General features: G+C 42.7%; 1 protein-coding gene across 1 annotated transcript in view; it reads left to right on the forward strand.

Annotated features, from left to right (window-relative positions):
• LOC124790029 (solute carrier family 22 member 7-like) overlaps window positions 1–27,932 on the forward strand; it is a 127,997-nt gene that overhangs the window by 63,356 nt on the left and 36,709 nt on the right. The window contains exons 5-7 of the mRNA XM_047257585.1: window positions 10,230–10,398; window positions 14,712–14,933; window positions 26,559–26,773. Of these exons, the coding sequence (XP_047113541.1) occupies window positions 10,230–10,398; window positions 14,712–14,933; window positions 26,559–26,773 (606 nt within the window). The remainder of the gene's footprint in view (window positions 1–10,229; window positions 10,399–14,711; window positions 14,934–26,558; window positions 26,774–27,932) is intronic.

Consider the following 27,932-nt stretch of genomic DNA (forward strand, 5'->3'; position numbering starts at 1 on the left):
AGAATGTACCAGAAAGATACAACTACTGAATAAATACACAGTCTACGAACGCATTAAATTATATGAACCTGCAACTTAGCCTCAAGAATTAGTTTTGGCAATGTCTTCTCTTCCTTACTAAGGCATAGACGAAGAAGGCACGATTTTACTAAAAATGTAATCAATTATATAACAAATATGTTACCCCACAGAAGGATATGTAAGAAAAAAACATGCACATTGGCTAACTAAGAATTAAACAGCTCATGAACCTCAGAGAAGCTGCATTAATCATGAAGGTTGCATACCTCATGCGCGACTTCGAGTCGCATTTGTAATATAATCTTTTATTCTCCCTGAAGCATTGGAAACAGGGACTAGTTAAGCCACAATCGACAGATGACGTAGCCACTGCACTCTCCAATTTCTGGCGTATTTACGTTCTTCCTCCACTGTCCAAAGCCACAGAATATGTAGTCCACGACCACCTAACATACTAGCTAACTACAAACAACCTACTAGACAAATACGGACAATATGCAGCCGACGACCACCTAACAGTCTACCTAACAAGAAACAACCTATTAGACAAATACCGATCAGGTTTCCGTAAACACGCAAGCACAATAGCAGCTTAGTGAAGGAAACGGATGACAACTGCTTGAGAGAATTCATCAAAGCCTTTGACACTGTCAACTTCCACACTTGATTTGCAGAGTTTCTTTTTTTACCCTCTACAGCTTCTTGCAATACGACGGAAGCTAATCCCTCGTACCTTAACAGATGTCCTGTTATCGTGTTCCTTCTTCTTGTCAGTGTTTTCCGTATATTCCTTTGCCCTCGGATTCTGCGCAGAACCTGCTCATTCCTTACCTTATCAACGCACCTAATTTTCAACATTCGTTTGTAATACCACATTTCAAATGTTTCTATTCACTTCTGTGGCGGTTTCCTCACAGTTTATGTTTCACTACCATGCAATGCTGTGTTTCAAACGTACCTGTCTTCCTCACATTAAGGTTTATATTTTATAGTAGTCGACTTCTTCTGGCCAGGGATGCATTTTCTTCCAGTGCTAGTCTGCTTTTGACGTCCTCCTCGCTCCATCAGTCACGGGCCATTTTACTGTCTAGGTAATACGATTCGTTACTTCATCTAATTCTTGACTATCAATCCTGATGTTAAGTCTCTCTTTGCGGCTGATCACTACTTTTGTCTTTCTTCGATTGACTAAATCCTTATTCTGTTCTCATTAGGCTGTTCATTCCATTCAGCAGATCATGTAATTCCATTTCGTTTTCACTAACGATTACAATAACATCATATAATTGTATCACTGATATCCTTTCGAATTTGGATTCCACTCCTAAACCTTGCATTTATTTCCATCAGTGCTTATCCGATGTACAGACTCAAAACTAGGGAGGGAAAATAGCAATCTTATCTTACACCCTTATTAATCCGAACACCTCGTTCTCAGTCTTCCATTCTCTTGGCTCTTGTACATGTTGTATATCCCCGAATGAGATTTACACACTGCAGCGGAGTGTGCGCTGATATGAAACATCCAGGCAGATTACAACGGTGTGCCGGACCGTGACTCAAACTCGGGACCTTTGCCTTTCGAGGGCAAGCGCTCTACCATCAGAGCTACCAAAGCACGACTCACGCCCCGTTCTCACACTTACAAAGAAGGAGACGAGGTACTGGCGGAAGTAAGGCTGTGAGGATGGGGCGTGAGTTGTGCTTGGCTAGCTCAGATGGTAGAACACTTGCCTGCGAAAGGCAAAGGTCCCGAGTTCGAGACTCGGTCTGGCACACAGTTTTAATCTGCCAGGTATTTTCATGTTGTATATTATCCGTCTCTCCCTACAGCTGGCACCTACGTGCCACAGAATTTTAGATACCTTGCTCCATTTGTCATAGTGAAACGTTTTTTTTCAGGCTGACAAATCCTATGAACGTGGTCTGACTTTTCTTTAGTGTTACTCCAATTATAAACCGCAAAGCCATAATTCCCTGTCTGGCGCCTTTACGTTTCCTAAAGCCAAACCGAACGTCAAATAACACATCCTTAATTTTATTTTCCGTTATTATGTTCATTGCGCCAATCAGCGGCATTGATGCATGTGCTGTTAAACTGATTGAACGATAGTTGTTGCATTTGTAACTCTTGTGGCCTTCGGAACAAAGCGAATGATAATTTTCCGAAAGTCAGGTGGTATATCGCCAGATTAATACATTCTACATAAAGTGTGTGCGTGCGTGCGTGTGTGTGTGTGTGTGTGTGTGTGTGTGTGTGTGTGTGCGAGAGGGAGAGAGAATTCCTAGGAACCAAAGGGCTGAGGTCGTCGTTCCGTACACTTACACACTAGTTGAACTTGAAGTAATTTATGCTAAGAACAAAACACACACCCATGACCGAGGGAGGACTCGAACCTCCGGCGGGAGGGGCCAAGCAGTCCGTGACAGGTTGCCTTTAGGAGCGTGACCATACCGCGCGGCCCATTAGTAGTCACTTGTTGCCACTTCCCCCAATGATTTTAGAATTTCTGATCTAATATTATACATCATTTCTGTCTTAATTGATCTTAAGTCTTCAAAAGCTGTTTTAAATTCTAATATTGGATTCTCTAACTCTTTTAAATCTACATTTGTATCTTATTCTATCACACCAGACATATCTTTCCCCTCACAGTGGCCTTCTGTGTACCCTTCTTACTTATCCTGTCTCTTTCTGTACCTAACAATGGAATTTCTATTGCACTCTTGATGTTACCAGCGTTGCTTGTAATATCACCGAAGGCTGTTCCGACTCTTGTATATGCTGAGTCGGTCCTTCCAACAAGCATTTCTTTTTCGATTTCTTTATATTTTTCGTACAGCCTTTTTGTCTTAGCTTCCCTACACTTCCTGTTTACTTAGTTCCTATGTGATTTGTATTTCTGTATTCCTGAATATCCGTGAATATTTTTGTACTACCTTCTTTCATCGATCAACTGAAGCATTTATTCTGTTACCCCTGGTTTCTTCGCAGTTACCTTCTTTTTACCTATTAGTTCCTTTCCAGTTTCTGTGATTCTGAATGATTTCACATACAGTAGTGTCTGAAATGTTTCTTTAACGAAAGTTACCGATGACCCCAACAGTAAACGCATGTATATTAAACAGTAAATTTGCAGCCCTTAGCCGCGCGGGATGAGCCGAGCGGTCTGAGGCGCTACAGTAATGGACTGAGCGGCTGGTCCCGGCGGAGGTTCGAGTCCTTCCTCGGGCATGGGTGTGTGTCTTTATCTTTAGGATAATTTAGGTTAAGCAGTGTGTAAGCTTAGGGAATGATGACTTTAGCAGTTAAGCCCCATAAGGTTTCACACCCATTTGAACTTTTTTTTTCAGCCCTGAAGCCCTGAGGCTCCTCAACACACGCAAACGTTAAATAACAAAATATTCCATCTGTTAAGTGTAAACTGGTAATTCACAAAAGATCATCAGATGGTAATCGGCAAATTTACACAAGGTCCTCCCTTAAAATGACTTTGCGACCTCTGTATAATCTTACGTAATAGCACAACAAAACGTGACACAGGAGTAGTTCCCCTAGGCTACAGACACCCACTGTTTATGTCCTGTCAATGATACCTTTAACGGCACTACATAAAAGAATAGTTTGTAACTATGTTGCATAAAATCTGTTCCTGAAGTTCGCTTTGAGAACCTGCTCTGAGGACAATATATGCTTGCGGTAGTTAATATAGAAATTACTATTGTAACTGATTGCTAATGTGTTACATCTGTGCGGAAATGCTGCATGTGGTATAAATGACTAGTAAATGTTTGGCTATTTAGCTGTGCAGCCACCTTTAGCATCTCCGAATTGATGTTGTTTCTGTAGGTATTCTCTTCAATGTCTTGTCACTCGTTTCAGCTGTCTGTTTCTGACATGTTTGGGCGCGTTTTCATTACGCTCACCATTACAAAATACTGCACTATCCAAATAACGGATATGTGTGGCTTCAGAAACGGTGTATATTACGGTATTATATGGCAGAATGAAATTGATGAATAAAAACAAATACGCCTTTACCTGTAATCGAACACTCGTCCTCCTGCAAGCTATCTCAAAACGCTATCCACTGCACCAAATGCACAGTGCTACGGACTTGGCCCTGACAGAGATAGTAACCGTAAGTGTGGCGAAAGACGAAATTTTGTGAGACATATTTGTGTTGCTAGTATGTGAGGAATCGCTCTCCGAATCTGAGTACACGAAATTTCTTCGCTCTGTATAAACAATGAGTGTACTACAAGTACTGACGAAGTAAGGCAACGTGTGTTGCTACGGAGTCATACGACGTCAATGCTTTCTCTCGGTTCCTGCTCCTTCCGCCAAAAATAGCCCTCACATACACATCTGTTTTAATGCTTGCGGAACAACACAGTGAAATAAAATGACATCTTTAACAAACTTGAGTTAATAACTTGCAGGGAAAATGCGGAAACCTCCACTGTAATCCACAAAGCCAGCTCCTAAGAAGCACGATAAGCAGTGCAAATGCTTTACTATGATACCGCGACCAATGTAAGTCTCCGATACCAGAAACAGCATCCTCGGCGGCATTTCGTATCCCCCTTGAACGTAATCACATCTTGGACACATAATTCACAGTGTATGTTCCAAACAAGTTGCTGTCAAACATATACAGTATGAAGCTTCCTGGATGATTAAAACTGTGTTCCAGAACGAGACGCGAACTCGCGACCCTTGCAAAGGTCCCGAGTTCGAGCACACAGTTTTAATCTATCACGAAGTTTCATATCAGCGCACATTCCGCTGCAAAGTGAAAATCTCATTCTGGAAACATCCCCCAGGCTGTGGCTAAAGCATATCTCCGCAGAATCCTTTCTTCCAGGAGTTCTAGTTCTACACGGTTCGCAGAAGAGCTTCTGTAAAGTTTTTAAGGTGGGAGATGAGGTACTGGCAAAACTGAAGATGTGACGATCGGTCGTGAGTCGTCCTTGAGTAGCACAGATGGCAGAGTACTTGCCCGCGAAAGGTAAGAATCCCGAGTTCGAGTGTAGGTCCGGCACACAGTTTTAATCTGCCAGGAAGTTTCGTATCAGCACACTCTCCGCTGCAGAGTGAAATTCTCATTCTCATACAGTAAGAATTCATCCAAAGCGCCACGGTAACTGATGTGGAGGCGCATCGTCCCTCCACCCTCCTCGCCTCGTTTCATGCTTCGCGCGCCACCTCGAGCGCGTCAACGAGACTCCTGCCAGCGAGTAGCCGCGTCCTCTGTCGGCGTCGGACACGAAACCGATTCCCGCCGGAAGTGAAGTAGCGAGCCGCGGCACAATTCCCATTTTTAAAGGTGTCCATTCCTCTTCAACTGCAATGCCTACTAAGCTATTCCAGTGTCTGTAGCCTTAGAGGAGTTCAAGCGTATCTCTTCATTCCTTACTACCCCCGATCCCAAATCTTCACTAGTTGATTCTTCCTCATATTGATACCTCCTGACTAATCTCTTAGAGTTCAGCATACTCTTCATCACTAGGATATTGCCGTGTGAGTGTATATCTGCTACACTTTACACTCCAATATCTGATTTCGGTATGTCTGTCTGACCACGATGTAATTCAATTAAAATCTTCCCGTATCTCACGGCCTTTTCCAAGTATAGCCCCCCACGATTGTGATTCTTGAACAGAATATTCGCTATTCCTAGCAAAATTTGTTACAGATGTCGATAAATCTAGCTTTTCTCTCACTCCTAGTACCAAGCCCACATTCTCCCGTGACTCTCTCTCCTATTCATCCCCCTTCAACAGCTTTGCTGTTATCATTTCCATTAGAGTTTCATCTCCGTTTAGCAATTAAATTCAGTATCCTCATATACTTCCTCTATCTCCCCAACTTCAGGTTGTGAAGTCGGCATGCATATCTGAACCGTAGTAGATCGATTCTGATGACAACAACCCTACCACAGAATTGTTCACAGTAGCACACTCTCTGCCCAACCTTTCTATTCGTAACGATTGTTATTGCCAGTATGACATTTTCTGACGTTGTTGATATTACCTCATACTCGTCTGACCTGAAATCCTTTTGTCTTCTTTCCATTTCACTACACTGAGCCACACTAAGTGCAGATTGAGCCTTTGCATTCCCATTTTCAGATTTTCTAGCCGCCCTAACACTTTCATGCTTCTCATATTCCTAGACAACACGTTCTGGCTTCTGATGTTCCATGCCCCGAATTATCTTTTAGTTGATTTTTCAGTCTTTTTCTCGTTGTCTCCTCCCTGTTGGCAGTCCCATCCCTAGATGTGACTGGGGGATGATTCCGAAATTTTTCGCCAGTTGAGGGATCATCATGACACTTCTCAACTGCAGGCCACTTGTCCTGTGAATACATATTATTTGTCTTTAATGCAGCGGTTTCATTGTTTCGTGCCGTTAGTCATCGCTAATTCTTCCTACTCAGGGGCTGTTTTTCATCCCGTGGGCAGGAACCTCTGTCTGATCCTCTACCACTTTGACATGACCGTTGGTTGAATGAGGGTGAATTTTATGCCTCAGTTTTCTACAGCAAATGCTAATTATTATTCAAAATTTGAGTGGTAGATAGGTTAGAATCCAGGACAGAGGACTTTTTGGTTACCAATAAAAACCCTATTCCCAGACCACAAGTGAAGTTGGTAGCCAAGATATCTTGCAAAGTGCAGTGCAATATTTCCGCACTTACGTGACATCTGTCCAGCAGTGTGTCATGTCCTGCACCATTTCCTCACAATGGAGACAGAGAATGAAGTCATCTCCCAGGTTTCGATATAAGGTAAGTTGATTGTAAGTCAATGACGTGTCAACGCCTTCGCAAATACCACATGTACACTGATGACCTCAAGTTATACCGACGTGCAAAATCAATAAACTTGAGATCAGCCTAATGGCTCTAAGCGCTATGGGACTTAACTTCTGAGGTCATCGGTCCCCTAGAACTACTTAAATCTAACTAAGCTAAGGACATCACACACATCCATGCCCGAGGCAGGATTCGAACCTGCGACCGTAGCGGTCGCGCGGTTCCAGAGTGTAGCGCCTAGAACCACTCGGCCACTCCGGCCGGCAGATCAGCCCAATACCGGGATGTATTCACTGTCGTAATCGTCACAAGATATTGGGTTAAAGCTCAACCAATAAAAAACCTATGCGCTACTCGTCGGTCATTCTAGGATCATGCGCCCGAGTTATCGGGATTCTTCACAATCTTAAGCCCTAAATAGTACAAAAATCAACTTCTCTCCTTAATGAGTCTAGCAGTAATAGCAGACGAAAATCTGAATTCAATTGAGCACGTAACGGCAGCACGTCTCCATGCCATACAAGAATATTTAACGCGCTTTCGTCTTGATGAGAAGAAGACGTTTGTGCAAACACTTGTACTTCCACATATTGATTAACGGAATGCTATCCCGCAAGGCCTATCTCAGAAATACACACGGCAACTGGAACTGGTTACGAGTGCCTGTTTCCTGTATATTAATGATGTTCGACTCTTTGATTACAATTCACCATCATTGGCACTGCTACCTTGGCTGCCTGCACACCAGTCCAGACGTTACCATACACTCTGTCTTCTGTACAGTCTTATATCTCTTCTCGACCTTAATGCTCTTCCTCATTACCACGAGAGAAACAACAGAGTAAAATCCGTTGTGTCTCTTTTCAACCCTCAGCCACAATCTCGTAGTATATTTCAGTAGCATTAATCTTGACTCTGGAATAACCTCCTGTATTATGTTTGAGAACCGAATAATATCTCCACCTTCAGAAGACAGCTAATGACATATCTACTTGAGCAAGAATAAAGATTACCATTGACCCCCATACATTCTTCTTTGCAACCATATCTCGTCCCAGTACTCTTAGCTGGTGCAGTCTCCTTAAATTTACTTTCCCCAAATCGCCTGCAGATGCTTTTTATGTCTACCACTGTTTTTGCCCTTACTACTATCACTCTATTTGTTATTAATGCTATCATAACTTTGATTACATTTTAGTGGCAGCAGCAGTCGAAGTAGACGTACTACCAGTACTGACTGCTCTACTCACTTTGGAAGTATAGACATTCAGCTCTTTTTAATACTATTTATGATACTAAAATTATTATTTCTTTAGTAAGTACGACGTAAAAATGTACTGCATTCGTGATTATTGATGGCCAAATCAGATCAGGTTAAGTAAATAAAGCAAATTGATAAAATAAAATGAATCGTAAGATAGAAAATTGAATGTCGATGAATAGCCAAACATGATGGAGATTGCTTGTAAAACCCTAGTTCGACCAATAACTGAATTTAGTTCGTCTGTCTATGACCGTTACCAGGCAGCATTGACAGACTGAAAGAAGACAACAGAAAGAAGAGCTATGCCTTTCGTCATATGTTCGTTTAATAAGCGATATCTCACAAGGTAGATGCTAATCCACCTCCGGTGTTAGACGGCACAAGAGAGTCCATATGCATTAGCTAATGGTTTTCTATTACTGTTCGGAGTATGTGAAACCTTCCCGTCTCCTCTATACCTCTTTTGTTAATGATAACCTTCCCTTTTACACTAACCTATGTAACCTTCCCTTAGGATGTCTATCTCTTGCATGATAATAACAAATGAAATCTTTCCTTTGGAATTTATTCTATTTCTGAATATTCGCGTACAAATTTAAGTGCTGCTTATTAAAAGTGATTTTCTGATTATTTCGACGAAACATAGAATGTGTCGTCGTCGTGACCCTCAGTCGTTATCTGCAATAACCCAAAACTGTTCCTTACCTTTTTTTACTGTTACTGGATCGCCATCTGACCGCTACATCGAACTGCGACGTGAATATACTTACTCTGGTTTCTATACTCTATTAACTGCTGGTGGGATGTAGTATTAAGTGGCTGTATTTATTACCAAAGCTGACGTTATTCTTTATTAGGAAAGCTGACTTTATTCCTTAATTAATTTGACTGAAGTTACGTAATTGATAGTTACACTTTTTCTTGACAACAATAAAATTTTTGCGATGTTCTACGTTGATGGTTTTTGGGATGGATTATAATCAGCAATGCAACATTGCTGGCTAAAATTAATTATATTCTGAAAATGTTTCTTCAAATATTTACTGCTGGTAATGAAATGATTTTACAAACGTTCAAATGGGACTTGCTTTTTACAATAATCTTACGACTAGCATTGCGCAAACATACCTTCAGTAGTCCTGAGTTTCTCAAAAAAGTAATTGAATAATATTAGTTCCTCTAATGATGATAGTTATCTGATGTCTTTGCACATTCGTTTATTATCTCTTGTAAATCATAGCTGGTGGCTGGCAGGCACACGGCTTCTCTCAACCCTCCGCTTCAGACCTGCTACCGACTCTCTTCACTTCTCGCTTACTACTGACTTCCTACGAACGCTCCTGTCAACAATGCTTTCTGGTGCAGACAATCCCTGCTACCATTACAAATTAATGTATCAATGTGCGGTCTTTCCCGCTCTTTTCTTAAAATTATATCAATTAGCGGTCTCTCTTGTCAAAAGACTTTCCCTGCTACCACAATTATTTCCAACAGGACAAATATTAGTTATTCCTACTTAATTCTATTAATAAAATATAAACATCATTCATAAATTGTGATTTGACAATAGGGAATAGAAATATACACGTCTTAAATTTTGCGTTATTGCAGATAACGACTGAGAGCCACACGACGACGACACATTCTATGTTTAATAAGCGATAACTCACCAGTAGATGCTAATCCACCTCCGGTGTTAGACGACACAAGAAAGTCCATATACGTTAGCTAATGGTTTGCTCTTACTGTTCGGAGTATGTATGTTTCCCAGAGGGGTCAACCACTATATGGCATCTTCTTACATATAACTAGCAAAAAGACATTGATGGCTAAATGAGATTGATACAATTCCGGCCTTATTCTTAGCAAGAATATCCCATCCATCACACCATTCAGAAGAGAACGGCGAGTGCAGTGGAACGCGAAGTCGTCCTTCACCGCTCCTCCGCCCTCCCCCCCCCCCCCCTTGCACATTAAACGCTGCAAGATGGTTTGTGGAGAAAAGAGGCAGATGTAGATGCAGCATGTATGATTTATGAAAACCATTTCCTTTACTCATGCTACTACTTTATTAAATGAAAACAAATTCAATTAAAATTTTATGTTGTTCCTTTGTGCTTCAGGTTTGGAACTGGCAGACGTCAGACATCGCACAACCCTGAACTACTTCTCAAGCTTTTGCTTGGGGGCTGGCGTTATGGCTACTGGCCTCTTAGGTTGGGGTCTGCGCAACTGGAATTACTCAATGTATTGTACTGCAGCGCTTTTCATCGCACTGATTTCATTTTTCAGGTAATATGAACAGTGGAAATATTACGGAAACCGTTATGTATTCCAAATACACTTTATCGTGAGGATTATATACTTGCAGTTTCACTTCTTAATCTCACATTCCATTAGGAAACTTCAAGGATTCGTCACATATATCTCTTATGTCTCATGAGTTATTAATACTATTATTAGAGTGTAATTTTCTATGTCCTATAGAAAACATGTAGTGCTCTTCACATCCTTCAATCGACAAAACAATATAGGAAACTACTATTTTGAAGACAATGAGGGACATACAGCTGTATGTAATATATAGTTGGCTAATAACGTTGGAAAATGTTTGATTTCGTATTTTTCGCTATTTTCAACTTATGTTTTTGACAGTGGCAACACAAAAATTATTTAGAAAAATTTTAGCCCAAAAGGATTCGTCGGGCTGTGTCTTTTCTTCCATTTGTTTTCCTTGTCGGGAGAGAACTTGAAATTATTCTCATTCGCATAGCATGAAACTTATTTATTGTGTCTTTTTACAGTCGATACCTCGTGTTTTCCTTTCGGGAGCACAGATGAATAATTTTTATGGTTCCTCAGCACAAAACTGGTTCAAATGGCTCTGAGCACTATGCGACTCAACTTCTGAGGTCATCAGTTGCCTAGAATTTAGAACTAATTAAACCTAACTAACCTAACGACTTCACACACATCCATGCCCGAGGCATGATTCGAATCAGCGACCGTAGAGGTCTCTCGGCTCCAGACTGCAGCGCCTAGAACCGCAAGGCCACTCCGACCGGCTGTTCAGCACATAAACACGCTTCGCATAGCTGTCCATCCGGCAACACAACCCTTTTAAACTTACTTCACAACAATGGAAAGTGTTACCTTGCCATTTATGCATGGCACTGGAACATAATACCATTTAATGCTGAATTGCACGATAGCTAAATGAAGCTGAATTCATGTTGTGACTTCTGACTAACATTTTTCTCTTCCGGGTACAGTTTTCGCTTGTGTGAGGTTGTTCAGAAGTCTTGTCAGATGGCACTCTGGAAACATTAACGAATTTACGAGATTTGTTGGGATGTTCACGTTTTTATCTTCGTTCTAATTGTGTCAATGAATTTAAATATTTTTCCTCCCCTGTATCATATTGCGTATTCGCTAATTTCTTGATAGAACTACGACATTCTTTATTGCTAAAATTTCTCTCTCTCATATCCTCTGTTCGTCTACATCTAGATACATCACGGTACGTCGCGAAGGTTACCTCGAACCACTACTAGTCAGTGCCTTCGTTGTTCCATTCGCAAATGAGGGAAAGCGGCTGCCTGTGTGGTTCGTACTAACCACAGATTCCCTTATCAGCGGGGAAAAAGTGAGCCCTTGTTTCCAGTATCATATCTTCACAATGGAAATATACAGACGTTTGCGAGTGGCACAGGAGAGCTAATGATAATTTGTGGTGCACCTTACCACCAGCGATGCACAATCTGTTAGCTTGCCGATTACATGTGTAGATATATGTGTGTAAAGCAGGGCTTAACAACTGGCCGGTTTTGAGCGCGAGTACTCGCGTCTGCTCAGGCACGTGCTCGCGAGCAGGTGCAAGGTCGCGGAGTAGGGTGGGAGGGGAGGGAGGGGAAATGCGCGCCCACGTTTGAATGTGATCTCGCGTTCTTAGCAGATTTAACTAGCCATCTGAATGCTTTGAACATTTTACTGCAAGGTAAAGATCTGCTAATTACTCATTTCATAGATCGAATACGAGCTTTTAAAATGTAATTGACACTTTGGGTGAGTCAGCTGGAAACAGGAAACCTAGCTCATTTTCCTAAATTATCAACCATGCGAGATGTTCACAAAGATTTTGGACGTTATTCACATAGTTTAGTTGATCGGGGCTTTCAAGACCTGACAGCACTAGACAGTGATTTTGATCTGTTCTCTCCATATTCAGCGAATATTTAAGAGATTCGCCCTGAGCTGCAGCAAGAAATTATTGACCTGCAGTGTGACAGAGAATACAGACACAAATTTCAGAACAAGAAAAACATTTTGGAATTCTACAGACACTTCCCTCAGGATAGATTTCCTCGTTTGCACAAACTGGTGGCTACAATAATATCAATGTTCGGTTCCACGTATGTTTGTGAACAACTGTTCTCTGCAATGAAATGTAACAAGACGCGCCTGAGAAACGCATTGTCTGATCGAAATTTAAACTGCACGCTGCGCCTAAAATGCACGAGAACAATTACTCCGAACATAGACGCAATTGTAAAGGGCAAAAAGTACAAGATAACCGAGAATCCCACACTTCAGTGACACCTTTTATTGTATAACAGTTCACAAATTAATGCGAATGTAGAGGCATACACTAAGCTAATAAAATTATGTGGCACATGTACATTCTCCTTTATTTGTTTCATTTGTCGCAGTAATAATTCGTGAGTGATATCCCTGCAGGTGGCCGAGGATTTACATTGACTGGCGGTAGCTGTTGTGTGCCCCACGTGACTTTCCCCACTCTCCGCTCTGGTCGGGTAGTGGGGGTAGCGTGCTCGCGCTGCTCCGTGCTTGCGCCTTGCTGCTCACAGCTTGCTCCGCGAGCACGTATGTTGTAAAGCCCTGGTGTAAAGGTTGTATGAGAGAGCAACGCGCTGACTTGCATTGCAGTGCGCCACGTATATTTTTAATAAACAATATGTAGTAGCTCAGCACTTGTTGATGCCAATTTAAATTACAATGCTGGAATAAATAGCAACAACAAAAAGTAATTTCGTAGAGTAATAAAATTTCGGGAATACCTTTTTGTTGGTTAAATATTTAAGGGATTAACATTCCGAGATTACAGTGAATGTAAGCACGATAAGCTATTGCAAATGTGAAATACTGGTACGTTAAAAGCAGGTGTAATTGTCAGAATGTTTAAGGCAAGAAAGGGTTTAAGGCAAGAAAGGAAAATAGAGTGCATTGTATTCTACAGGTGCCAGATGTCAGTTTGTGGGATAGATATCCATGTTTGTGGCGTGTGGTCGATCAATACAGGGATGGTTAATGCTGCTCGTAGATGATGCTAGAGTTGTTACTCGATGACGCCCCATATGTGCTCTACTGGAGACAGATATGGTAATCGAGCAGGCCAAGGCAACGTGTCGAAACACTATGGGTTATATCAGTAGAATGTGGGTGAGCGTTATATTGTTGGGAACACCGCCTGGAATGCTTTCAGCAAGGCCGTCACGAAACTTGCACACAGATTAGCGGTCAGGGTGCATCGGATAACTAGGAGAGTGCTTCTGCTGTTATACTAAATAGCACCTCAGACTATTACTCCACGTGTAGTCCAGTGTGTCTAGCACGGAGACAGGTTGGTTGGATGCACTCAAATGACATCCTTCTAATCAAAAGATGGGCATCAATGGGACCGAGCCAAAACACAACAAACCTCTACCGTGCCTCAAGTGAGCTCTCGCTCGACACCACTGAAGTCAGTAGAGTGCACGCTATAGGACGCCTGTCTTGGACCTGTCCTTGAAGTAAGCGAAATGTAACAGTTCGTTGTGTCACTGTGGTGCCAACTGCCGGTCAAATCGCTGCTGTAGATGCAGGACGATGCGCCAGAGCCTCACGCCGAAGACGATAGTCGGACCTCTCGATAGTGTCACGTGACCGTCCGGAATCCGGTCTCCTTCCGGCCTTACATTATCGTAACCTCCGCTGACACGAATCATGTACAGTGGGTACATTCCTCACAGGTTTCTCTGCAGTATCGCATAATTAACGTCCAGCACCTCGTAGTCTAATTACACTACATCGTTAAAACTCACTGGGATGTTGATAATGAGGTCTTTTTCGCCTTAAAGACATCAGATCACCACGTCCAGTCTCAAAGGTAAATAACGCTGACGACTGTTACAAGGTGTATTTTCATCCTAGTAGTGGCACTACTAGCGCCACTATTATGTAATTGTCGCAAAATTTTAAAAGATTTTGTTTTCATATGTCGAATCACACCTACCTACTTTTATTTGTCACACATCGCCTTCTTGGTATTGCAACTGTTTTCCTCAGTGTGTATGACGCCCTCGTAGCAACGTGTGTACCATTGAGTCTATATACTGATATGACGGTTGGCGATAAAATTCTACCTTCTGCTACTGTGAAATAACGATATGAAAACTGTTCTATAAGGTTGACTGTTGTGAGTATGACCATGAATTATTTCCTGTTCCATATGACCGACTGTATTCACAACTTCTTTAGCAAACGTAAGATCGACACGATCTCTTTCATGGAGAGATTTTTCAGGTGAGTGGTTCTGGTGCTCGCAGGTGGTTCCCGGAGTCTCCCCGGTGGTTGGCGTGCAGAGGTCGCGAGGAGGACGCCCTGAGGCTGCTGAGGCGCATCGCCACCACCAACGGCGGACAGCTGCCTCCGTTCGCTCCGCGGGTGATGCGGACCGTGGCCAAGGCCCAGAGGGACAGGAAGGGCTTCCTCAGCCTCTTCTCCAGCTGGAACGTCTTCAAGAATACGGTGCTGCTCATAACTGCCAGGTATGTGAGGACGGGAAAAATGCATCCAGAGAACTTCTTTGACGTACATGCATAACCGCGCAATGGTATTGTTGACAGTGCTCTCCTCTTGCTGTTGGAACAGAAGTTGAGCTGGTAACACGAGTTCACTGTAGTGAAAAATTTCACTGTTCGGTGAATCAATTCCCTTAACACTTAGGTATATGGACGAAGTACAAATGAAAGATTTCGAGTTGTACACTACCGGCCATTAAAATTGCTACACCAAGACGAAATGCAGATGATAAACGGGTATTCATTGGACCAATATATTATACTAGAACTGACATGTGATTACATTTTCACGCAATTTGGGTGCATATATCCTGAGAAATCAGTGCACAGAACAACCACCTCTGGCCGTAATAACGGCCTTGATACGCCTGGGCATTGAGTCAAACAGAGCTTGGATGGCGTGTACAGGTACAGCTGGCCATGCACCTTCAACACGATACCACAGTTCATCAGGAGAAGTGACTGGCGTATTGTGACGAGCCAGTTGCTCGGCCACCATTTACCAGACGTTTTCAATTAGTGAGAGATCTGGAAAATGTGCTGTCCAGGGCAGCAGTCGAACATTTTCTCTATCCAGATAGGCCCGTACAGGACTTGCAGCATGCAGTCCTACATTATCCTGCTGAAATGTAGGTTTTTGCAGGGATCGAATGAAGGGTAGAGCCACGGGTCGTAACACATCTGACGTGTAACGTTCCCTGTTGAAAGTGACTTCAGTGCGAACAACAGGTGACCGAGACGTGTAACCAATGGCACCCCAAACCATCACGCCGGGTGATACGCCAGTATGGCGATGACGAATACACGCTTCCAATGTGCGTTCACCGCGATGTCACCCAACACGGATGCGACCATCATTATGCTGTAAACTGAACCTGGATTCATCCGAAAAAAAAATGACGTTTTGCCATTCGTGCACCCAGGTTTGTCGTTGAGTACACCATCGCAGGCGCTCCTGTCTGTGATGCAGCGCCAAGGGTAACTACACCAATGGTCTCCGAGCTGATGGTCCATGTTGCCGCAAACGTCGTCGAACTGTTCGTGCAGATGGTTGTTGTCTTGCAAACGTCCCCTTCTGTTGACTCAGGGATCGAGACGTGGCTGGACGATCCGTTACAGTCATGCAGATAAGACGCCTGTCATCTCGACTGCTAGTGATATGAGGCCGTTGGGATCCAGCACGGCGTTCCATATTCTGCTAATAGTCATTGGATCTCGACCAACGCGAGCAGCAATGTCGCGATATGATAAACCGATATCGCTATTGTCTACAATCCGACCTTTATCAAAGTGATGGTACGCATTTCTCTTCCTTACACGAGGCATCACAACAACGTTTCACTAGGCAACGCCGGTCACCTACTGTTTGTGTATGAGAAATCGGTTGGAAACTGTCCCCATGTCAGCACATTGTAGGTGTCGCCACCGGCGCCAACCTTGTGTGATTTCTCTGAAACGCTAATCATTTGCATCTTCTTCCTGTGGGCTACATTTCGCGTCTGTAGCACATCATCTTCGTGGTGTAGCAATTTTAATGGCCTGAAGTGTATTTGATAATGCTGTGAATGAAATCAAACAATTCTACTGGTCACATTTTGCAAAATGTACAGTAGACACCTCTACTCTTGTGTTCCGTACATGTATCCAACAATCAGTTTTAATGGAATCTGGAGATCGTTTATACAGGGATGTTTCTACAGCAGAATAGCTTTCAGAAACGTTTAAAAAATATTTCTTCACTGCTGGCAAGAACTGCTTGCCCTAATGGCGTGGTGAAAAGAAGAGTGCGTTTCCAATCAAAAAGGACATGGGAGGCAATGTGGTGGCAACTGCTTACTGAAACAAAGTAGATTGACATAAATAGTGCACTACGTTAAAAATTAAAAATCACTTTTTATTTCTCTCTGGCGACAGTCGTTGTTAAATTTCTCCGTCAGAACATTGCAGGCATCTGAGTGTGATTAAATTTCAATGTCCAATATTATAATTTCGACTTTGAAGCCTGTCTCAAGTGCAATATTTCGTCCCTCAGGATACGTTAAAGATGATATACACAAAGGTGCAAACATATGTCGTCATTAGATATAAGCTACCTGAAATGTTTTCCTCATAAGGCGCAGTAGTGTAAAAACAAGACTGCTGTACGTGAGCGAAAATGCTCAGGCGAGAAATAACAAATGTCTGCATCCATATTGCGCAAGCACCTTAGGGTGTGTGGTCTAGGCCGTCATTTATTAAGCTTCCTGTTACAGTCGGGAATACTGCGCGGGTGAAATGATTGCTGATAGCCATTCCTTTTTTTTTTTTTTTTTTTTTTTTTTTTTGTCATCAGTCTCCCGCCACGAATTCCTCACCTGTGCCAACCTCTTCATCTCAGAGTAACACCTCCAACTACGTCTTCAATTATTTGCAGATTTGCAGGATGTATTCCAGTCTCTGTCTTCCTCTACAGTTTTTGCCCTTCGAAGTCATTCCCTCTTGATTTAAACGATGTTCTATCATTCCTGCGGCTACTTCTTGTCAGTGTTATCCACATACTCCTTTCCTCTCCGATTCTGTGCAGAATCCCCTCATTCCTTACCATATCAGTTACTCCAATTTTCAACATTCGCCATATCTCAAATGTTTCGATTCCATTCTGTTCGATTTTCCCACAGTCCATGTTTCACTTCCATATAGTACTTTATTCCAAACGTACATTCTGAGAAATTTCTTCTTCAAATTAAGCCTGTGTTTGATACCAGTAAACCCCCTTGGTCAGGAATGTCCTTTTTGCCATTGGTTCTCTGCATTTGATGTCCTCCTTTTCCATCCGTCATTAATTATTTTTCTTCATAGGTAACAGAATTCCTTAATTTCATCTACTTTCCTCGCTGTTCTTAATTCTGCTACTTCTCATTACTTTCGTCTTGCATTTACTCTCAGACCAAATCTTGTACTCATTCCCTTCGGCACAGCATTAATTCTTCTTTACTTTCTCTCAGGATAGCAACGTTATCGCCAAATCGTATTATTGATATCCTTCAACCTTGAATTTTATTCCAGCTCTTAAACTTTTATTTTTTTTAAATTTACATCATTGCTCCTCTGGTATACAGATTGAACAGTAGGGTGGAAGATAACTTCCCTGTCTTACACCCTCTTTAATCTCAGCGCTTCGTTGTTGGCCGCCCATTCTTATTATCTCTCTTGACTCGTCTCTCCCTATGGCATACTCCGATATTTCTCAGAATTTCGATAGTCTTGCACCATTTTTCACTGTCGAATGCATTTTCCAGGCTGACAAATGGTATGAATGTATCTTGATTTTCCTTTAGTCTTGCTTCCATTACCAACATCAGTGTCAGAATTGCTTGTCTCGTAAATTTACCTTTCCTAAATCCAAACTGATCGCCATCTCACATATCATCAACTTTCCTTTCCGTTTTCCTGTACATTATTCTTGTCACCAACCGGATACGTGAACTGTGTAGCTTTTTGAGCGATGACTCTCGCACTTATCAGCTCTTGTACACTTCGGAGCTGTGTGAATGATATTTTGGAGAAAGTCAGATGGTATGTCGCCAGAGTCGTACATTCTGCACAATGTGAACAGTCGTTTTGTCGTCACTTCCCCGCCCCCCCACCCCCACCCCTTCATTGATTAAAAACTTCTGATGGAATGTTATCAATCCCTTCCGCCTTATTTGATCTTAAGTCCTCCAAATCTCTTTCAAATTCCATCTCTTCTAAATCGATTCCTGTTTCTTCTTCTGTCACATCAGACAAATCTTCGCCCTCATAGATGCCTTATATGTTACCTCACCATGTACCCGCTCTTTGCTCTGCATTTAACAGTGGAATTTTCTTTGCACTATTAATGTTAACACCCTTGCTTTAAATTTCACCGAAGGTTGTTTTGACTTTCTTATATGCTGTGTCAGTCCTTTACGACCACATTTTTTTTTTAGATTTCTTCACATTTTTTGCTCATCCATTTCGTCCTAGCTTCTCTGCACTTCCTGTTTATTTCATTTCTCGGTGACTTGTTTTCTGTATTCCTGACTTTCCCTAAATATTTTTGTACATCCTTCTTTCATCGAACAACGGAAGTATCTCTTCTGTTAAACATGATTCATTCGCAGTAATCTTCTTTGCACATACGTTTTCCTTTGCAGCTTCTGTGATTGCCCTTTCTAGAGACGTCTACTCCACTTCAGCTGTACTGCCTACTTAGCTATTCCTTATCGCTGCATTTGTATTGTTCGAGTTCAAGCGTATCTCGTCATTCCTTAACACTTCTATACCTCCTCCTCCTCCTCCTGTGGTTTTTGAATAGAGTTTTCGCAACTACTAGCTGAAATTTATTACAGAACTCAATTAGTCTTTCTCCTCTCTCATTCATTATCCCCAGTCCATATTCTCCTGTAACCATTTCTTGCTCGCCTTCCGCTACAACTGCATTCCCATCTCTCATGTCCATGTCTATTAGTTTTTCGTTTCCCTTTACGTACTGTATTACCCTTTCAATACCTTCATATATTTTCTCTACCTCTTCATCTTCAGCTTGCGATGTTGGTATATATACCTGAGCTATAGCTGCTGGTGATAGTTTGCTGCCGATTCTGATAAGAACAAAGTTATCACTAAACTGTTCACAGTAGCACACTCTCTTCCCTACCTTCCTATTCATAACGAATCGTACATCCGTTAAACTATTTTCTGCTGTTGTTGATATTACTCATCTGACCAGAAATCGTTGTCTTCTTTCCATTTCACTTCACAGACCCCTCCTATATCTAGATTGACCCTTTGCATTTCCCTTTTCAGGTTTGTTAGCTTCGCTACCACGTTAAAGCTTCTGACGCTCCACTCCACCACTCGTAGGTCGTTAACCTTCCTTTCGTTATTCAATCTTTTTCTCATGGTCCCCCTTGGCAGTCTCCTCACGGAGATACGAATGAGGCACTGTATCAGTGCCTTTCGCCAATGGAGTGATCGCCGTGACGCTTTTTCAAATACAGGCCACGTGTCCTGTGGATACACGTTATGTATGTCTAATGCAGTGGTTTCCATTTCCTTCTACATCTTCACGTCATTGATCATTGATAATTCTTCCGCCTGTAGGGGTAGTTCCCCACCTAAACCTGTGTCCGCTTCTCCGCCCTCTTTGACAAGACCGTTAACATAATGAGGGTGACTAAATACGCCAGAAGTCTTCGACCGCTAATGCTGATTATTAATCAAAATTTAAGCGGTGGCGGTTGTCGAACACGGGAGCTAGGAGGTTTTGATTACTAATCAAAGACGCTACCCCATGTCGACTCAAATACCTTTAGTTTTGCCTTTATATACTTTGGCGGTGTATGGGTGGATTCTTCTAGGAAAGTACACTCTCGGAACGTCTATAGTAAACCACACCGGGGTGCAGAACACCTCTCTTGCAGACTATGGCAGTAGAGTTGGCTGAAAATCTCCGTGATGCTTTCGCAATTGGTAAATGAATGTATAATGAAACGCGCTGTTTTTAAATGAACCTATAGTGAAATGGACTGTTCTTCTTTGGATTATCTCTATTTCCTTCATCCTTTATTCCTGGAATAGGTCATTGACAAGCAACATTCAACTGTAAGTCTAAATAGAGTTTTGTAAGCTACCTCCATTATGGGTGAACTTCTGGACCACACTTCCTGAGGATTATTCCAAAGAATCTCAGTCTTGTTTATGCCTTACCTGCTATTAATTATATGCGGCCATTGCACTAGAAATCACTCCTTACTTGGACTCCTACATATTTTATGCGACTCCTTCCAGAGAATGTTCTGCAATCGGGTAATCAGACAATAACAGGGATTTCTGCCTATTTGCGAGCAGTACGTTATTTATTTCCTTTTGAGGGCCAGATTCCAGTCACTGCCCCAAGCGTCGATGCTCTCCAGTTCTTCTTACGTTTCGCTACAAATTGCTGTCCTCTCTTCGCAAGTGTCACGGAAATTCTAACATTATCCGATACGCCACCTACATACATATCGAAAAGTTATGGTCCTCAACATTGTCTTGGGGTAGGACTCATGATAGATTTGAGTCTAAAAATTTACCTTCGTTGAAAGTGAGGTCTTGTATTCTGTCTACTAAGAATTCTTTTAGTTTGACAGTTCTTTCACTAATATTTTGCTCATTAGGCAGTAATAACAACAGTGTTGAACATCTCTCAAAATTCATTGTACACGGCATCAACCTGGTAGCTTTTTGGGTCACGTGGACTAACAGAGATAGCTCAAATTCGCCGGCTGGGGTGGCCGAGCGGTTCTAGGCGCTACAGTCTGGAGCCGCGCGACCGCTGCGGTGGCAGGTTCGAATCCTGCCTTGGGCATAGATGTGAGTGATGTCCTTAGGTTGGTTAAGGTTTAAATAGTTCTAAGTTCTAGGGGACTGATGACCTCAGAAGTTAAGTCCCATAGTGCTCAGAGCCATTTGAACCATTTTTTTAAAACTGTATTCCAAAATACTACAACTGACCGACGTCAGGAGTATATGTACCAGGGTCATTTTTGAAGTAAGAAAACGATTTGTAATGGAGTAAAAGGAATTTGTACATTGTATCACAGGCTACAACATGCATATTTTTTTCACTTTTCAACGTAGACAAGATGAACATTTAAACATTTGCCAAGTCGTGGCACCAGCTTTTGGATCCCAGCTTCAAATAATTTTGTGACTGACCTATAACGAATTATTGAAAGTTTCTTTCAACATTTTATCATTTTCGCCAAGAAATTCCTTGAGTTTAGGAAGGAGATGAAAATCTGACGATGGTAAGCCAGAGGTGCAAGGCAGATGACCCAGTAATTCCCAATGATACTTGTCCATTTACGTCTTTGTGTTTCGCGCAATGTGAGGCCAAGCATTCTCACGAAGCACAACGACGCCGCTAGAGAGCTGTCCCCGCAGGCGATTTTGAATAGCGCTTATGAGCTCTAGTACCTCTCACCATTTACTATCATTCCCCTTGGCAAAAGGGCTCTCAGAAGAACGCCTTTCGTCCCAACACACCGATTTTCCGTGTTGAAGGTTCGTGTTTGAGTTTTGGTGGTTTCGTCGGGGACTTTGAATGATGTCACTCACTCGACGCAATCTACGTTACATCACTGGTCAGTATGTGACTCAAGAACGAGTCACCATTCTTGTGACGCCGCGCCAAAACGGACAACGATTGTGCCATTCGCTTTGTTTTCTGTTCTTCATTCAACATTTTCGGCAGCCATCTCGAACATAACTTTTATAGTGAAGTTTTCCAGTAACAATGGCCAAAACTACTGATCTTGGAGCTTGTGGAAATTTTTCATGCAGATCGTCAATAGTGAAGCGGCCGGTTTGGGGAATTACCTCATCATCCTTTTATGCCAAGTCTTCATTCAGGACAGTAGGCCATCCAAGTCGTTCTTCGTCATGAACATTTGTCTATCCTTCATCAAACAGCCTACATCATTTATGCACATTTCCATCATACATTAATCTGAACGTAAACATCAACACGCAGATGTGAATTTCAGTACGACGAACTTGTTTCGCATTTGAGAACGGATTAACGATGGCACTTTACAAACGGCGGGTTTACTGATCGACATGGCGACAAACGAAGCAGTATAACCATACAGCCAACACCGGCAGAGAGGTAAAATGTAATGGCGACGTAGGGAGAGTCTGGCCAAGAGTGGCCGATCGTAAACGGACGTCACTTGACAGGATGTGGACCCGATGTCACGCGACACAATGCGCCGGCAAGGTGCGCTATGGGTTACTGCTTTAGAAATGACCCTCGTGCATAGTCTTATGCGTCTGCTCGAGGAACCTTCTTGGACACTGGTATGACCTGGGCTTTTTTCCAGTCACTAGGAGCGCTTCGCTTCTCCAACGTCCGATGTGCTCTACAAAGAACGAGAAAAACGATGCCAATCTTCTCCGTTTGAGGTATCGCGAGTTAGTCTGAGTCCGTTATGTTCAAAAATATACGTAAAGCCCTTGAAGCGTTGGTGCAAAATGTGGAGTCTCGGACGACAAGGTAAGCATGGCAGAAGTTCTCTCTCGCTCGGAGGCGCAATAGCTCAGGCCCATGAAAGGGGTCTGCTGAACCACTGCAGTACAGGAAATGTCGAACTTGTTTCGGGATAGTGTAGGTGACATTTTGAACTGATTAATATACTCGGAGATATCAAGATGATCCCATTGCGAAGAGGCACACCAACCAGTGGAAACAAGACGGACGGTTCACCAACGCTGAAAAAGCGAGGACTCACACATCATATGCCAAAGGCGTTTGCTCGTAAGACAAACGGAGACCAACGAACGACAGCTAACCTCTCCGTTGACCGAAATTTGCTTATCGTGTACGGGCGACAAATTGGAACCAACGAAGCGGTTGGCCTTCGTTGCAGTTCGGTCTACTGGCGATAACATCAAATAATTGGCGTTTGGCTGGCCTTGTGCCTTTTGTCTTTTTACTGTATGTGCCAAGTCGAATGTTCGTTGGTTCAGTAGCGATTTTCTGTTTCTCTGGAACGAGTGTGTACTTATGATTTTGAGGACAGCCAACAGGTGCGGTTCATTTGATTTATTCCACTGTTTCGCTCTTAAATTTGACAAGACCATCATCAGAAACTCTACAGCTTACGTGTTAAACTTCAGTAGTTGACTGTTAAATTACAGAGCCAACCGGGTAATAAAACATTCAGTTCGATTTGTGCCTCTCATGAGAAACTCAATTTCAGCCGTTTCTGTTTAGCCTGTACGCAATGCCTGCTCTCGCTAAGAGTGTGTGTGTTTCCTGTGATAAAAAATAATGAATTATGGAGTGGATTATGGAGAGAGCGTTGACGTTGATATAGTTTTATCGTGATCGGTCACTTGTGTGGTCCTCTACGAACAGTTATTAAGTAAGGAAATGGAAAAGATCAAACACTTGGAGGGGAGCAAGTGAACCGTAAGAAATAAACGTGCAGGGCGTGAGAAAGAAGATGATGTCTTTATTTGCATCTTCTCGCAGTGAACGACAGAGAGAAACGAACAAAATCTGTAGTGACCGTTAATGTTTGTGCAGCAGGTACATCTCTCCTAAAACAGGAGTCAAGTTTGGAAATTTTACGGCCAACACCAGTCAATCACAATTTGAAATCTGTAGCTTCCCTTCGGAAAAAAAAATTATGAAGTAGGCTAATTCCGATTTAGCATTCAGGTCGACATTAATTTTGACCCACCACACTGCTCCCTGCTTTTAGAAGAGTGATCGTCCACCAGTGTCGTTTCTTCTTCTACATTTCTTCTGATGATGAGCTTCTTGCACTGAAATAAATGCTGCAGATGTAACTGCTATTCCTACAACTCCCTTATAACATCTGCCGTCGGAATTGTAACTAAAACGCTACTTTATAACAATAACGACAGCTACGTCAGCCACATGGATAAATCCCTTGGCCCAAAGACCTTTGATTTGGTGAGGATGAGAAGCCGAACGCCAATGCACTGGCGACTAAGTTTCGACGAAACCTTGTGTCTGTCGTTTGTTGGGCTTCGTTGGCCTGGAGCGGACGTAACATAGTTTTTGGGAATCTCTTGATCTGATGGTAGCAGATTATGTTCGTGAGGGGCACACCATCACAAGTGCATACTATGGAAATCTGGTGACAGTGTTATTGGAGACTGTCAAGAGATAGTTGTGAGATGAGCTGTCCCTGAAGGTTTTGCTGCCAGACAACGCCATAGCTCGTTCTACATAGGACACGATTGTATATGCTGGGAAGGCAGAATAGACAGGTGAAAATGCATAGGAACACACTGAAATGATTTAAGTTATGTGATAGGGATACGCACATATACAGATGGCGGTAGTATCGCGTACACCAGGTATAAAAGGGCAGTGCATTTGCGGAGCTGTCATTTCTACTCACGTGAAAAGGTTTCCGAAATGATGTTAGTCGTACAACGGGAATCCACACACTTTCAACGAGGAATGGTTGTTAGAGTTGGAAGCATGGGAAAATCCATTTCGGATGCCATTTAGGAAATCGTTAGGGAATTGAGTATTCAGAGTTCTACATTATCAGGAATTTGCCGAGAATACCAAAAAAAGGCTCTGAGCACTATGGGACTCAACTGCTGTGGTTATCAGTCCCCTAGAACTTAGAACTACTGAAACCTAACTAATCTAAGGACATCACACACATCCATGCCCGAGGCAGGATTCGAACCTGCGACCGTAGCAGTCGCACGGTTCCGGACTGCGCGCCGAGAATACCACATTTCGGGCAGTGCCCCTCATCACCTACAAAGCAAAAGCCGACGGCCCTCACTTAAGGACCGAGAGCAGCGGCGTTCGCGTAGAGTTGTCAGTGGTAACAGGCAAGAAAATTGCTTGGAAGAAACGCAGAAATCAATCTGGGACGTATGACGAACGTATCCATAAGGAGAGTGCCGCGCAGTTTAACGGTACTGGGCTATAGCAACTGACGACCGTGAAGATTGCCTTTGCTAACAGCACATCTACAGCACCTCTGTAGTGCTTGTGACCATGTCGGTTGGACCCTGTTCCAAGAGGGAACCGAGGCCTGCTCAGATGTGTCTCGATTTCAGTTGGTGAGAGCTGATGAGAGAGTGAGACGCAGAACCCACGAAACCTTGGACCCAGGTTGTCAAAAAGGCATTATTCAGGCTGAGGGTGGATACACAATAGTGAGTGCTGTGTTTACATGAAATTTAGTGGATCCTCTGGTCCAAGTTAACCAATCATTGACTGGAAATTGTTATGTTTGGATACTTGCACACCATTTGGACTTCATGTTCCCAAACAACGAGGAAGATTTTACTCATCCTAGCCACCGGGCAACAATTGTTCCCGATTTGTTTGAAGAACATTCAGGATGATTCGAGCAAATTATATTTGCACCCAGATCGCTTGACATCAATCCCATCGAACATTTATGGGACATAAGCTGGAGGTCACTTTGTGCTCAAAATCCTATACCGGGAAAATATTCACAGTTATGGAGGGCTACGGAGCATCGCAGAACACTTCTGCCGGTTATTTCCAACGAACTGGCACGTAGATTTGCTGCCCTACGAGCAAAAGGAGGTGCAACACCTAATTAGGAGGTATCACGTGACGTTTGTCACCTCTGTGCAAAATAATAATTGTTTTATTGAGATGAGAATTAAATTCAAATGGTTCAAATGGCTCTGAGCACTATGGGACTTAACTTCAGAGGTCATCAGTCCCCTAGAACTTGGAACTACTTAAATCTAGCTAACCTAAAGACATTACACACATCCATGCCCAAAGCAGGATTCGAACCTGCGACCGTAGCGGTCGCGCGGTTCTAGACTGTAGTGCCTAGAACCGCTCGGCCACCTCGGCCGGCTGAGAATTCTTTCTTGCTAACCCTGGTACTAAGAAATTAAATCCCCTTATCTATTGTGCAAAAGACAGTCAAGTACATAGATATTACACAGAAAAATTGTAACACAATTGAAATTCATATGATAGCTAGAGATGGAAGATATAACCAGGAGAGCATGCAGACGACTTACTATTTACCTCAAATTGTTTACTGCTTCGAGCAGGTCTGCGCACGTACTGACGCAGTACTCGCTGGTGTTGCTGGCTGGTGGTGTGGGCGTGAATCCCTTCCTGGCGCTGGTGGCGCAGGGCGCGGTGCAGCTGCCCTCTGTCTGCGCCGTCCACGTCTGCGCGGCGCGCTTCGGCCGCCGCTGGATCGGTGTGGGCTGTGCTCTGCTGGCAGGGGTCACCTGCGCGGCCACCGCCTGCATGCTGCATGGTAAGCCGTAGGTAGACTGTGAACATTACTCTGGAAGCTCTGTTGTGTCGTGCAGTATTTCTCCCACGTTGTATGACATTCTGCGTTCCCTTCCTGTCACTTAGCTGTTCTTTCGTAATCGTTGAAGCCACTCATTAGCATCTCATACTTTGTCGGAGGCATAGCGTACTGAATTTCAGAACGATTTGTTTAGAACTGCGACTCTGTTAGTCTCGTTCTGGTGACGTAAAGCGCCTGTGGTTAAACCTGTAACCAACACAAATTCAACGAAAGAATTCACTTCAGTGCAAACTCTGATGCGTTGTACCCCACCCTGTTTTCGGGATGTATCAGTCACTGAATTCTTGGAGTGATTACTGAAAGTGATATGGATGAAATTGACTGACTGTACCACAATCAGGCCATTTCCAAGAGCCAAATGGTCGGTGGATAACAGATATATATGTGCACTTAATGTTAACATGTAGAGCTACATTTTGACTGAAATCAAATGAAATCGTTTTTATCATCAGATTTCACAACCTGAAAAACATCGGCGTAGAAAGACAGTGACATAACGAATACCTTCTGGCACTCAAACATTCACAGATCGATCTAAACATTAGAGGGAAAACTTCAGCAATTAGAAGTTAAGCATTTCTTAAGTAATATTTTATTCACTAAACAAATATCCGAATTATGTCTTCAGTTCCAAATGTACTGAAATTTCAACGATTTTGTTGACACTCTGCAGGTGGCACATTGTGTGCAGTAACAATGGAATTGTATAGTGATGTATAGTCTTGCAGGTGTGACGCAGGAAATGGTAGCTGCGGAAAGTGGATGAGGACTGTATGGGTGTAGTTGCTCAACAAATTTGTGACACATTTATTAATGACATAATGCAACAAAACAGAGAGCATGAGAAAAATTATTATACAAGAAAGGTGACCAGCACCCAATCCAAGAAATACACTTTACGACGGTCTTGTCTGTATGCAGGTCCACCTCCTCGATAAATTATCTGAAACTGCCCATCATTTGAATCGATCAGCCTACAAAAGACAAGGTTTTCATCTGAGAAAAAAAATACACATTAACTTAATATGTAACAAAATAATCCAAGCCATTAAAATTCTTGCTCCTCAGACAGACGTAGATTTGCAATAACAGACAACAC

The sequence above is a fragment of the Schistocerca piceifrons genome, chromosome 3, assembly GCF_021461385.2.
Source record: "Schistocerca piceifrons isolate TAMUIC-IGC-003096 chromosome 3, iqSchPice1.1, whole genome shotgun sequence".
In the NCBI taxonomy this organism is placed as follows: Eukaryota; Metazoa; Arthropoda; class Insecta; order Orthoptera; family Acrididae; genus Schistocerca; species Schistocerca piceifrons.